Source organism: Euleptes europaea, chromosome 5, assembly GCF_029931775.1.
Source record: "Euleptes europaea isolate rEulEur1 chromosome 5, rEulEur1.hap1, whole genome shotgun sequence".
Lineage (NCBI taxonomy): Eukaryota > Metazoa > Chordata > Lepidosauria > Squamata > Sphaerodactylidae > Euleptes > Euleptes europaea.
Genome location: NC_079316.1, coordinates 8,823,368 through 8,837,304, shown reverse-complemented (window position 1 = coordinate 8,837,304; position 13,937 = coordinate 8,823,368). Strand labels below are relative to the sequence as shown.

Below are 13,937 nucleotides of genomic sequence, written 5' to 3'. Positions count from 1 at the left end.
CATGAAAGAAAGGGCCATGAAAGCCAATCACTGACGCAACCCTTCCTGCCCTCCCTCTCATGATCTGCCTCACTTCACAGAATCAGCATTGCTGTCAGATGGCCATCTAGCCTCTGCTTGAAAACGTCCAAAGAAGGAAAGCCCACCACCTCCTGAGGAAGCCTTATCCACTGAGGAACCACTTTAACTGTTAGAAAGTTCTTCCTAATGTCTAGACGGAAACTATTTTGATTTAATTTCAACCCGTTGGTTCTGGTCCGACCTTCTGGGGTTCTGGTCCTTCTCCTAGGGACACTCTCATCTCTATGTTTCACTTTATATCCTCTGCTTGCCATTGGTTCAGCTGTCTGGGATTCAGTGGTAGACCTACATTTTGGGGACCCTGAAGCTTGAACTGTTATGGCCAGAAGATGGCCAAGATTCCCTAAGGTCATAGGATCAGCATTGCTGACAGATGGCCATCTAACCTCTGCTTAAAAACCTCCAGGGAAGGAGAGCCCACCACCTCCCAAGGAAGCCTGTTCCACTGAGGAATCGCCCTAACTGTCAGGAAGTCCTTCCTAATGTTTAGCCGGAAACTCTTTTGATCTAATTTCAATCCGTCAGTTGTGGTCCGACCCTCTGGGGCAACAGAAAACAACTCCATGGGTGGCCAAGACTAGTGGAAAAGAGGGTTCCAGCTGGCGCCTGTCAGCCCTTGGCCCACAGAACCAGAAATCACCACAAAGTCATATAGAGTCCAAACAGATGGCTTTTACTGGTCAATTAGGCATACAGTGCAAACGAATAAAATGACAGCTATGAGAGGCTCACTAGCTGGGAGATATTATAAGGCAGGAAAAGCGGGTGATTACACGTACAGGCTGAATACAGTTTCCCAGGAGCTGGGTTCCCAGGCCTAGGTATGCGACCTTGGGGGGCAGACAATACAACGCAGAGACAGAGGCAATAACGAAACCGAGATAGCAGCCTGACATTCTGCTCCCCTCAAGGCCCCCTCCCAGTTCGCAAGGGGGCTGGCCGATCTGGGTAAGCAATGTGAAAGGCGTCGACGAGGTCGGGGGCGGAGACATCCCGTGCGCGTACCCATTCGTCATAGGCAGGGGGGAAATGTTTCCAACGGACCAAGTATTGCAGGTTGCCATGGTGAACACGGGAGTCAAGGATCTTGGAGACTTCGAAGTGTTCCTCCCCCCCCACCATGATGGGTTGCGCAGGAGGTGGGTCCGGATGCCACTGTGGAGAAGCAACATGGGGTTTGAGGAGGCTAATGTGGAAAACAGGATGCACACGCCTCAAGGATTTGGGGAGAGCCAGTTCCACCGTGACAGGGTTTATGACCCGGGTGATGGGGAAAGGGCCAATGTATTTAGCACTGAGCTTATGGCACGGTTGGGTGGAACGGAGATTTTTGGTGGAAAGGTAAACCAAAGTACCCACTTGCAGATCACCCCCGGGGGAGCGATGTTTGTCAGCTTGTGCTTTGTATTTACGTTTGGCTCGGTCGAGGTTGCTAACGAGCCAGGGCCAAGTGGTACGGAGGGCGTGTGCCCAGGAGGCAATGTCGGGGTTCCCCTCCCCCTCTATATCATCTGTAGGAGCGATGGGACTGAAATCTTGTCCATACACAGCAAAAAATGGGCTAAAACCTGTGGATTGATGCATGGCATTATTGTAGGCATATTCTGCTAAAGGTAACAGTTCTACCCAGTTATCCTGGTGGTAGTTAACATAACAGCGTAAATAACATTCAAGTACAGCATTGACACGTTCAGTTTGACCATCAGTTTGAGGATGGTATGCACTAGACAACCCTTGTTCCACTCCCACCAACTTGAGGAAAGCTTTCCAAAACTTAGAAACGAAACCACTGCCGCGGTCACAAATTATCTTACGCGGAAACGAATGTAAACGAAAGATATGCGTCACGAAGAGGCGGGCCAGTTTCTGAGCAGAGGGAATCCCTGCGCATGGAATTAAATGTATTTGCTTAGAAAACAAATCAGTAACAACCCACAACACAGTTTTACCCCCACTGAGAGGGAGATCAGTCATGAAGTCCATAGCAATCACTTCCCAAGGTTTGCTGGGCGTTTCAAGAGGTTGTAGCAGTCCCGGGGGTTTGCCCTGCGATCGTTTCGCAGCGGCACAAACGGGACAGCTGCGGATGAAGGAGTCAATGTCGGAACGCATTCCCCCCCACCAGAACTGTCTGCGCAATAAGTGAAGGGTTTTCAGAAACCCAAAGTGCCCAGCTGTTTTGGCTCCATGGGCTAAATGTAAAACGTCCTTTCGGAGAGCCTTGGGGACATACAATTTCGAGTCCTTGTACCAGGATCCTCCTTGTTCCAAAACACCAGGGGGTAGGGTATGAGCGGAACGTTCTAAAAGGCACTGGTCCCGAAGGACAGTTAAAAAGGACTCGGAGATGGGGATTTTGGAGGGGGCCCCCCCGTCGGCCATGGAGATCTTAGAAACAGTTATGGGGCTAGTGCTTACGTGCGGCGGCGCGCAGACTGCAGGCGGCTGGGCGGTCGGAGGGGTAGGAAGGGCGGGAACTCCGGTTTGTTGCGGTGGCGGCTGGGCAGCCGGTTGAGCTGGCGGAAGTTGTACGTTGGGTAAGGTGTGCTGATGCTGGGATCGAGTTTGTACAGCCAGCATAGGTAGAGCCCCACGTTGCATAGGGGTGAACAGAGAATTGGTGGGTCTTTCGAGTTTTACCGGATATTGTGGTAAACGGGAGAGGGCATCCGCAAGAACGTTCTGTTTCCCAGGGATGTGCTTCAGGGTGAAACGGAACTGCGCAAAGAACTCCGCCCACCGTTGTTGTTTCGCTGATAGCTTATGGGACCCCGTGAGGGCAGCTAGATTTTTGTGATCGGTCCAAACCTCAAAGGGGACTTTAGACCCTTCCAAGAATTGTCGCCATAGAGTCAGAGCATGATGAACTGCGGAGGCCTCTTTCTCCCAGATGGGCCAGTTTAATTGAGCGTGCGCAAATTTTTTTGAAAAGTAAGCGCAAGGGTGAAGAAGACCATCCGGTCCTTGCTGGAGGAGAGCCCCTCCCATGGCTACATCGGAAGCATCGACTTGCACAATGAACATTTGATTTGGGTCTGGGTGCTGTAGCACCGGCTCCGAAGTGAAGAGGCGTTTGAGGGCCAGAAAGGCGGCTTGGCATTGCTCAGTCCATAGGATTTTCGCGGAGGGCAAGGCAGCCGAGCTTACTTTTCCCTTAGTTTTCAGTAGGTCCGTAATGGGTAGAGCCACCTGGGCGAAGTTAGGGATGAATCCTCGATAGAAGTTTGCAAATCCCAGAAATTGCTGTACTTGCTTCCGGTTGGTGGGGGGAGTCCAATCGAGGACGGCTTGGACTTTGGCGGGGTCCATGCGAAGACCTTGGTGGGAGATGATGTATCCCAAAAACGTGAGTTTGCTTTGGTGAAATTCGCACTTAGCAAGTTTTGCGAAAAGTTGATGGTTGCGCAGGCGTTGCAGAAGTTCCCTGACCAGAGCCACATGCTCGTCCATAGTTTTCGAATAAATGAGAATGTCATCTAAGTAGACCACCACCCCACGATATAGAAGGTCATGTAGGATTTCATTGATGAGTTGCATGAAGACCCCCGGGGCCCCTTTTAATCCGAACGGCATCACAAGGAATTCATACATTCCGAAACAGCTAGAGAAGGCAGTGAGGTGCTCATCCCCTTCGCGGATACGGACTCGGTAGTAAGCTTCCACCAAGTCTAATTTAGAGAACACACGGCCTTCCTGTAATTGTCCCAAAATATCGGATATTAATGGGATAGGATAGGCATTGGTCTGGGTAACCGCATTGAGCTTTCTGAAGTCAATGCACAGGCGAAGGTCGCCCTCTTTTTTCCGGATGAAAAACGCGGGGGCCGAGTTTGGGGCATTCGAAGGGCGAATGAACCCTCTGGCGAGGTTTTTGTCCAAAAAGTCCCGGAGGACAGTGCGCTCGGAAGCGCTCATAGGGTAAATCTTACTCTTGGTTAATGTGCAGTCCTTTACCACTTCAATCGCACAGTCTGAGGCCCGGTGGGGGGGTAAGGCATCACATTCCTTAAGGTCGAAGACATCTTCAAAGTCCCGGTACACAGCGGGTAGAGCCGGTGGTGCTGGGGCAGTAGAGGTTAATGCTGGAACGGGCGGATATAGCAGAGCAAAGTTTTGCCGATGCTGGCCGCAGGTGGGACTAGCGAAGGAGATAGTGTTTGTTTCCCAATCAATACTGGGACTATGTCCTTTAATCCAGTTAATTCCCAAGACCACTTCAAATCGGATAGGGGCTATAGTGAAGTCTATTTGTTCCCAGTGGGAACCAATTCCCATTGCCACCCCTATGGTGCGGTGATCAACTGGACCCCCCTGGAAATGGCTTCCGTCCATTTGGGCAAATTGGACGGGGGCGGGTAAAGCCTCAGAGTCGGCTCTGAGTGCAGCAAAAGTGGTTTCGCTTATGAGAGTGCGACAGCAACCGGAGTCAATTAGTGCTTTGACGGGGATTTGTGGGCCACCGTTAAGTTGCTGTAAAACTGCATCCACGTAGACGGTGGAGTCCACGTCTTTAATTTTGGTAGGAGCATTCGGTTTGATAGGAAGATCCTGAGAGGTCGGTGGAGACGCTCCATTCACCACAGACCGGAGCCGTTTTTTGACAAGTCGAGGGGAGATTCCAGGTTTAAGGCTGGAGAAATCCAAGGATTTTCCTCATCCGAAGAGGGAAAATCGTCCCCCAATGGGGCACTTGTAATCCGAGACCCGGCGGGGTCGTTGGTAGTAGGCAGGGAGGCTGGGTCCCCGGCATGGAGTGCAGAGGGTGTGGGTCTTCCCGGAGCTGCGCTGCGGGTGGCCGCGGTGCCTCTGCGTGGTGGACGACCTCGGGCGCGGGTTGTCGTGCTGGGACGAAATATTTCCTGGCGGCGTGGGCAAACGGCTGCAAAGTGGCCCATTTCTCCGCAAGTAAGACAGGCACCCCTCTGAAATCGGGCTTCACGTTCCTGGGGCGGACGTGGGGGATTTCGTGGGACGAGCAGTGGTGCCTTGGGTTGAGGCTTTTGGGTGCCTTTTTCCTTGTGCTTTTGACGGACGAGAGAAATGAAGCGTCGGCGGCTTTCCACTTCCTCGGCTAATAGGATCCAGTCTTCGAGGGTATCGGGATCGCCTCGCATGTAAGACCAGTTCAGAATGTCAGGATGCAAGGCTTCCCTGAAATGATGGATCAGGGTGGTCTCGGGCCAACCTACAATTTTACTTGCCAGTCGTTGAAATTCATCGGCAAATTCTCGAACTGTAGCAGAGCCTTGTTTTAATTGTAAGAGTTCCGTTTTGGCTCTTTCCCCCAGGAAGGGGTCCTCAAACCTCCTTCTCAGGGCAGTCATGAAGTTGTTGAGGGAACGAATAGCACGAGAGCGGGTGTCAAACTGGAGGACCATCCAGTCAGCCGCTTTACCTGTCAGAAGGGAAGCTACGTAACGCACCCGGCTGTCTTCCGTGGGGAAAAGTTGTCCTTGTTCTCGCATATAACTGTCCACTTGATGCAAGAAACAAGGCAAAGTCTCGAGAGATCCGTCATACGTAGTCCTCAATTTGAGTTGCTTCCAAGGGCCGGGCGCAGGTTGACCCGGTTGCACGGGTGGTCCGGGCGGAGGGACAACAGGAGCTCCAGGAGGCAAGGGTGGAGCAGGCACATTAGCGGGTGGTTGCACGGGTGGTCCGGGCGGAGGAGCAACAGGAGCTCCAGGAGGCAAGGGTGGAGCAGGCACATTAGCGGGTGGCTGTACGGGTACCCCCTGACCCGGTATCGGAACGGGCTGTCTCAGAGCTATCAGGGTTTGTTGTAATTGCCTGTTCTCCTGAAGCATACGTTCCATTACGTCTTGGAGTTGATCAACACGGTCGGAGAGCTCCCGATTCTGGGCTCTTAAGAAATGAGCCTCCTCACTTGGGCCACCAGTAAGATGAGGCTTACTGGTCCGGAAGCTTGTGGCCCATTGAGAGCTATCCCCATATAAATCCTCGTCTTCTGACTCTTCTGAGTCTCGACGTCGGTCAGCCAAACGGCGTGCGCGTTGGGTCGCGCGCGACGGGACAAACGCCGGGGAAAAGGACAGACCTGATAGCCCTAGTACATTGCCCTTAGGGCGCGTGTCCACGTTCGCCTGATTCCTAATCCTTGCTGCAGCCGCCCTGGCTGCTTCCGCAGCCTCTCTCTCTCTTGCGACCTTAGCCGCTTCGGCGGCTTGCTGATCCGCAAGAACTTTGGCGTTCTCAAGTCTCAGGGCAGTCTCTGCCGTAATGCGCGGCAAAAGTTCTGTCTCCAGGAGTGAGAGTATGGGGTCGGGTTCCCCGCCCAGCAGAGGTTGTACTCGAACCGCCAGTGCGGGTGCCTCGGCTCCGAAGGTCGAGGTCAAAACTTGAGCCAAGGTGGCTACCGGGGTGTCCTTTGTACATTCCACAAGGAGAAGAGCGGTGCTAATAGCGACTCGCTTGGCCTCAGCCTGACAGCTGGCTGCATCCGGGATCAGGGAAAAACCCTCCGGTGGGGCTCCCGCCATGGTAGAAAGAGTTTCTCGAGAAATAAGATTATCCAAAAGTCCAGTTAATATTTGTAAATCCTCAGTCGCCAATCGGGCATCGTCCAGTAATTGATCCAAGTCCTGAAGATCTAGACGAGCATCAGTATCCTCCGACGTTAACATCCAGAGACGTCCTTTAAGAGATTGCCACTGTTTCTGTACCAGTCCCCTCAAGCGGCAAACCTCTCGGGTCGTCCGGAAAAGTTCAGCGATTAAGTCTTGTAACAGAGTAGGATCCTCAGAGAAGGGCTCCAGGGTGTAGATCACCTGGAGAGCTGCATAGCTCCCATCCAAGTGGCAGGCGAACCCCCCTGGGCTCCAGCCTGGCTAGTAGAATGGTGAAGAGATAGCTGTCATAATGTCAGCCCTTGGCCCACAGAACCAGAAATCACCACAAAGTCATATAGAGTCCAAACAGATGGCTTTTACTGGTCAATTAGGCATACAGTGCAAACGAATAAAATGACAGCTATGAGAGGCTCACTAGCTGGGAGATATTATAAGGCAGGAAAAGCGGGTGATTACACGTACAGGCTGAATACAGTTTCCCAGGAGCTGGGTTCCCAGGCCTAGGTATGCGACCTTGGGGGGCAGACAATACAACGCAGAGACAGAGGCAATAACGAAACCGAGATAGCAGCCTGACAGCGCCATTCCTTTGAAAATATGAACACATTAAGCTGCCTTATATTGAATCAGACCATTTGTCCATCAAGGTCGGTATTGTCTACTTAGACTGACAACGGCTCTCCAGGGTCTTAGAATGAGGTCTTTCAGATCTCCTACTACTGCAGAGCCAGCGTGGTGTAGTGGTTAAGAGCGGCGAACTCTACTCTGGAGAACCAGGTTTCTTTCCCCACTTCTCCACATGAGCGGCAGTCTCTAATCTGGAGAACCGGGTTTGGTTCCCCACTCCTCCACATGAAACCTGCTGGGTGACCTTGGGCCAGTCACAGTTCTCTCCGAATTCTCTCAGCCCATGTGGGAGTAGGCAATGGCAAGCCACCTCTGAATGTCTCTTGCCTAGAAAGCCCTACAGGGTTGCCACAAGTCAGCTGTGACTTGATGGCACTTTTCACCACCAACACGACCTGATCCTTCCAACTGGAGATGTTGGGGACTGAACCTGGGAGCTTCTGCATGCCAAGCAGATGCACCACTACTGAGCCACAGCGCACAGGATTTTGTTCCCATGTGAATTGTGCATCTGTATGTCAATTTCCTGAGCCCCGTGGCGCAGAGTGGTAAGCTGCAGTACTGCAATCCAAGCTCTGCTCATGACCTGAGTTCGATCCCAACGGAAGTTGGTTTCAGGTAGCCGGCTCAAGGTTGACTCAGCCTTCCATCCTTCCAAGGTTGGTAAAATGAGGACCCAGTTTGCTGGGGGTAAAGGAAAGATGACTGTGGAAGGCACTGGCAAACCACCCCGTAAAAAGAAAGTCTGCCTAGAAAATGTCGGGATGTGACGTCACCCCATGGGTCAGGAATGACCCCGTGCTTGCACAGGGGACCTTTACCTTTATGTCAGTTTCAGCATTCCTCCCAACTCATCAAGAGCAAATCCAGGGATTGGAGCAAGAGAAAATGTAGATATTTATGTGTCTTTGTAAAAGAGTTAATGGGTCTCAAATAAGATATTACATCTGAGTTCTTCTTATCACATTTACTTAGCAGGGAATTTTGCTGTCAAAATGTCACTCTGTGATCTTGGTTCTTGGAGGCAATTGAGGTGTCTCATGACTTGCACGGTAAGGGCCGTGCAGATGTGAGTGAAACTGATTTAATTGTTTCGATGCCCCAGGGAAACATGGAAGCATAGTTCTGCGAGGGAAGGCTAATTATCCCTTCCAACAAATTCTTGGCTCCCTTTTTGAACTATAACCCCCCTTTGGAGAGAGCCACGAAAAATGCAGTTCGTATAAAGAACTGATACCACCCCTGTACTAACCTTGTCAATTTTTTATTGCATTGACTGAACCCTAGATATTGTATTACTAGACTCGAGTCCAGTAGCCGCTTAGAGACGAACAACATTTCCAGGGTATGAGCTTTTGAGATTCAACACTCCTTTCATCAGATACCCGACGCCAGATACCTGGTGAAGGGGAGCTTTGACTCTCAAAATGTCATACCCCGAAAATCTGGTTTTCTGAGGTGCTAGTGGACTCGGATCTAGCTGTTCCACTGCAGACCAACATGGCGACCCTCTGATACTACCTTCAGGGATATTATACATCTGCTTGTCTGACCAGACGTGGTGGCACGCTCTAAAATCATATCCCTCAGAAACCGAGGGCTGAATTGGAGATGATCCAGTTCTTCCAAGGCGATACTGGATATAATTGCTCCCGTGCATATGTTTTCTCTCCCATGCCTCAGGTCAACCAGTCTCTGTCTCAGGTCTTCACCTTCAGGAGAAGCCTGTTCCTCTGCCTCTCCCTCCTGCCATTTTGGACCTTCTACTTGCTCAGCCCATCCCCACATAAGGCCTGCTTTGCCCCTGTTTTCACAGCGTGCGTTCTGCCAATATGCTTCATTCTCTAGGCCGGTGGTTCCCAAACCTTTTGAGTCATGGAGCACTTTTTAGGAGAGAAATTCATCACGGAGCACTAATTTTCACCTAGCACCTATATACTAAACCGAATGACAGTAGTATTGTCGATGGAAAGTAGCTTAAGCATTTGGGCATGTTAAACATCAAGTTTTATTTCGTTTAAAATTTATTTTCTCCACTAATTTCACTACACAACAACACATAAATAGGGAGGATATGGTGGGTGACAGACGGCAAACTTTGAGTTTGGCACAATGAATGCTGACTAGGTCTTTATAGTTACTGCTTCAAGAACACTGCAGGAACTAAATAATTTCTACTCAATACTTACTACACACAGTTCATGGCTGCAAAAATTCACAATTTTGAGATCTTGTCACATTTATTTTATTTATTTTTCTTTCCAATCTCTTCACGGAGCGCTAGGAGATGTTTCGCGGAGCACCAGGTGCTCCACGGAGAACAGTTTTGGAACCGCTGCTCTAGACCAATTCACAGTCATCCTCATTGACTTCCATTTCAGGAAAGCCCATGAATCCGTCGTTTGCCCTCACACTCGCCGTCTCGAACGTGATCTGCGCTGTTGTCTTTGGGCATCGCTTCTCCAATGATGACAAAACCTTCCACCACCTTCTGGAAGCCATGGAATGTATATTCAAGTTTGGAGGCAGCCTCTGTCATCATGTAAGCATTTCATCTATTTTTCTTTTCTTCTTCCCGTAAAAAATGCAAAACATTTCTAGAATATTTCTTCTATTTCTAGAAGGAGGGTGGTCTCTGTCGAAGGAAGACAGCAACAGCAGGGCCATGTTGGGAATGTTGAGGCATACTGGCATGTATCCAACCTCGCAGTTCCAAAGACTTAACAGCACATAAGTCTTTGGAAGAAGGGACCAGCAATTTCTGTCCATTCCACCCTTCACTGCAGACCGATTTGTCTCAGAAGCAATGTCTGAGCGCCCTCTGATCCCCAGGAACAATGTTTTGGAGGGCTCAGTGGACTGCAGCAGAAAGAAGAACTCAGTTGCTTAGCTTCTCTCTTTGACGTATCCCTTTTGCAGGTCTACGATGTCTTTCCTTGGCTGATGCGCCATTTGCCAGGACCTCACAAGAAGGCTTTGTCCTGCTGTGAGGAGGTGTCTTCCTTCATACGGAAGGAGATCAGCAGCCATCAGGACAGAGGAGCTTTGGACGAGCCGCAAGACTTCATTAATTGTTACCTGGCTCAAATCGAGAAGGTTAGTGCTTTGTGCTGGAGACCAGCCTTCTTTGGGAGACTTACAGTGCTTATTGATTTCCATTATGAAGATGACAGAGATAGAGTGCTCCTGTAGTGGAGCTCTGAGCCTGAAGTCCTTTTGGCTACGGCCCAAACGCAGACGGTATCGAAAGTAGGGTTGCCAAACCTCCAGGTGGTAGCTGGAGATCTCCCGCTATTACAACTGATCTCCAGGTGATAGAAATAAGTTCCCCTGGAGAAATTGGCCGCTTTGGCAATTGGATTTTATGGCGTAGAAGTCCCTTCCCTCTCTAAACCCTGCTCTCCTCAGACTCCACCTGCAAAATCTCCAGGTATTTCCCAACCCAGAGTACCAACCCTAATAATAAGGCAAACCATGAGCCCAGCCCCCTACTGTGTAATTTGTGAATAATAATTAGGGTTGCCAACCTCCAGGTACTAGCTGGACATCTCCTTCTATTACAACTGATCTCCAGCCAATAGAGATCAGCTCACCTGGAGAAAATGGCCACTTTGGCAATTGGAATCTATGGCATTGAAGTCCCTCCCCTCCCCAAACCCCACCCTCCTCAGGCTCCACCCCAAAAACTTCCCACCGGTGGTGAAGAAGGACATGGTAACCCTAATAATAATACTAATCTGGCTGCCTGCACAGCCCAGTTTAGATGTGTTTGTCAAAACTTGGATGCTAAGTAGGGTTGCCATGGTTAATACTTCAATGGGCGACCATCAAAGAAGGCTGGGGCTGCAAGGAAGGCAATGGCAAACCACCTCTGCTCGTCTCTTGCCTGGAATGCTCCTTGGATGGGGTTGCCATGAGTTGGTTGTGGCTCGACTCAGTATTGTTCTACCTTTGAAGGCATCTGACGAAGGCAGTTTTGGCTCTCAAAAGCTTATACCCTGCAAAGCTTGTGGGTCTCTAAGGTGCTGCTGGACTCGAGTCTTGGTCTTCTACCTTATATGGTTGTTCCAAAAACTGCTACAATGGTGACTATGCAACACTTTAGACAGGGTGAAGAGCTGTAACAACACTAAAGGAGAAGAGGGCTATTAATGGCTACAATTAAAAGTGGATGCTAGTCATGATGCACACCTATTCTCTCCAGCATCAGAGGAGCATGCCTATTGTATTAGGAGCCATGGAACACAGGCAGGAGAATGCTGCTGCAGCTGTCTTGTTTGTGGGCTTCCTAGAGGCACCTGGTTGGCCACTGTGTGAACAGACCGCTGGACTTGATGGGCCTGGGTCTGATCTAGCAGGGCTTTTCTTATGTCCTTAAGATCGTTGTTAATACCACATTTCCTGCTTAGTATTTTTGGTCATCTTACAGCAGGGGTGTCGAACTAATTTGTTAGGAGGGCCGGATTTGACTTAACTGTCACTTGGTCGGGCAGGGCCATGTGCACACAAACAAACGAACGAACAAGCAAACACGAAAGAAAGAAAGAAAGAAAGAAAGAAAGAAAGAAAGAAAGAAAGAAAGAAAGAAAGAAAGAAAGAAAGAGGGAGGGAGGGAGGGAGGGAGGGGGGAAAGAAAGGGAGGGAGGGAAGGAGGGAGGGAGGGGGGGAAAGAAAAAGGGAGAGAAAGAAAAGGAGAGCTGAAACGTATGCTTCGCACCTGTCCTGCTATTCAGTCTGGTGTAGTGGTTAAGCACAGTGGTTTGGAGCGGTGGACTTTAATCTGGTAAACCGGGTTGGTTTCTCCACTCCTACACATGAACCCAGTTGGGTGACCTGGGGCTAGTCACAGTTCTATGAATTCTCTCAGCCCCACCTACCTCACAGGGTGTCTGTTGTGGGGAGGGGAAGGGAAGGTGATTGTAAGCTGGTTTGATTTGTCTTTAAGTGGTAGAGAAAGTCAGCATATAAAAACCAACTCTCCTCCTCCTCCTCCTCCTCCTCCTCCTCCTCCTCCTCCTTCTTCTTCTTGTCATCCTGCAGAGCAAGGGCCAGCCAAAACCAGCCTATGATGAAAGCAACATGATCCAGTGCATCTTTGACCTGTTCTTGGGTGGTACCGAGACATCCAGCACCACGCTCTACTGGGCACTTCTCTATATGGTGGCTTATCCTGATGTCCAAGGTGAGTCAAGAAATGTGATTCATTACTAATCCTTTACCATTTTGGAACCTTACAAATGGTGAAGCAATGAGAAGCAGTTGGACAGAAGAAATACCACAGAAATATTGGGAGCCCGTGGTTGTGTAGTGGTTAGAGTCATAGAATCATAGAGTTGGAAGGGAAAACCAGGGTCATCTAGTCCAACCCACTGCACAATGCAGGAAATTCACAACTACCTCCCCCCCCATACCCCCAGTGACCCCCACTCCATGCCCAGAAGATGGCCAAGATGCCCTCCTTCTCATCATCTGCCTAAGGTCATAGAATCAGCATTGCTGACACGTGGTCATCTAGCCTCTGCTTAAAAACCTCCAGGGAAAGAGAACTCACCACATTCCAAGGACGCCTGTTCCACTGAGGAACGACGCTGTTAGAAAATTCTTCCTGATGTCTAGACGGAAACTCTTTTGATTTAATTTCAACCCATTGGTTCTGGTCCGACCTTCTGGGGCAACAGAAAACAACTCAGCACCAGCCCTTCAAGTGCCGTCAAGTCACTTTTACCTTATGGCAACCCTATGAACCAATGTCCTCCAAAATGTCCTATCCTTAACAGCCTTGCAAACTGAGGCCCGTGGCTTCCTTTATAAAGTCAATCCATCTCATGTTGGGCCTTCCTCTTTTCCTGCTGACTTCAACTTTTCCTAGCATGACTGTCTTCTCCAATGACTCTTGTCTTCTCAGAATATGACCAAAGTATGACAGCCTCAGTTTAGTCATTTTAGCTTCTAGGGTCAGTTCAGGCTTGATTTGATCTAGAACTCGCTGATTTTTTGGGGTGGTCCATGATATCCGTAACACTTTCCTCCAACACCACATTTCACATGAACACATGAAGCTGCCTTATACTGAATCAGACCCTCGGTCATCAAAGTCAGTATTGTCTACTCAGACCGGCAGCGGCTCTCCAGGGCCTCAGGCAGAGGTCTTTCACATCACCTACTTGCCTAGTCTCTTTAACTGGAGATGCCAGGGGTTGAACCTGGGACCTTCTGCATGCCAAGCAGATGCTCTACCACTGAGCCACAGCTCCTCCCAATCTACTTCTTCCAAGGTGCTACTGGACTCCATTGTAGCTCCTGTTCTCTAAAAATGTGGTGGTGGTGGGAAAGTGCCGTCCAGTTGCAGCCAACTTATGGCAACCCTGTAGGGTTTTCAAGGCAAGTGATGTTCAGAGGTGGTTTGCCCTTGCCAGCCTCTGCATAGTGACTCCGGGCTTCCTTGGTGGTCTCCTGTCCAACTACTAACCAGGGCTGACCCTGCTCAGCTCCTGAGATCTGATGAGATTGGACTAGCCTCGGCTGTCCAGGTCAGGGCCTCCGAAAAGGGGTGTGTGTCAAGTCACATCTGACTTATGTCAGTCTGTCAAGTCACATCTGACATATGATGACCTCTTATGGGGTTTTCATGGCAAGAGA

The 13,937-nt window shown here is 50.0% G+C and overlaps 1 protein-coding gene across 1 annotated transcript in view; it reads left to right on the top strand.

Annotated features, from left to right (window-relative positions):
• The window catches only part of LOC130477395 (cytochrome P450 2J6-like), a 46,248-nt gene that overhangs the window by 11,848 nt on the left and 20,463 nt on the right, over positions 1-13,937 (top strand). Inside the window, exons 4-6 of the mRNA XM_056849332.1 lie at positions 9,680-9,840; positions 10,218-10,394; positions 12,339-12,480. Coding sequence (XP_056705310.1) covers positions 9,680-9,840; positions 10,218-10,394; positions 12,339-12,480 — 480 coding nt within the window. The remainder of the gene's footprint in view (positions 1-9,679; positions 9,841-10,217; positions 10,395-12,338; positions 12,481-13,937) is intronic.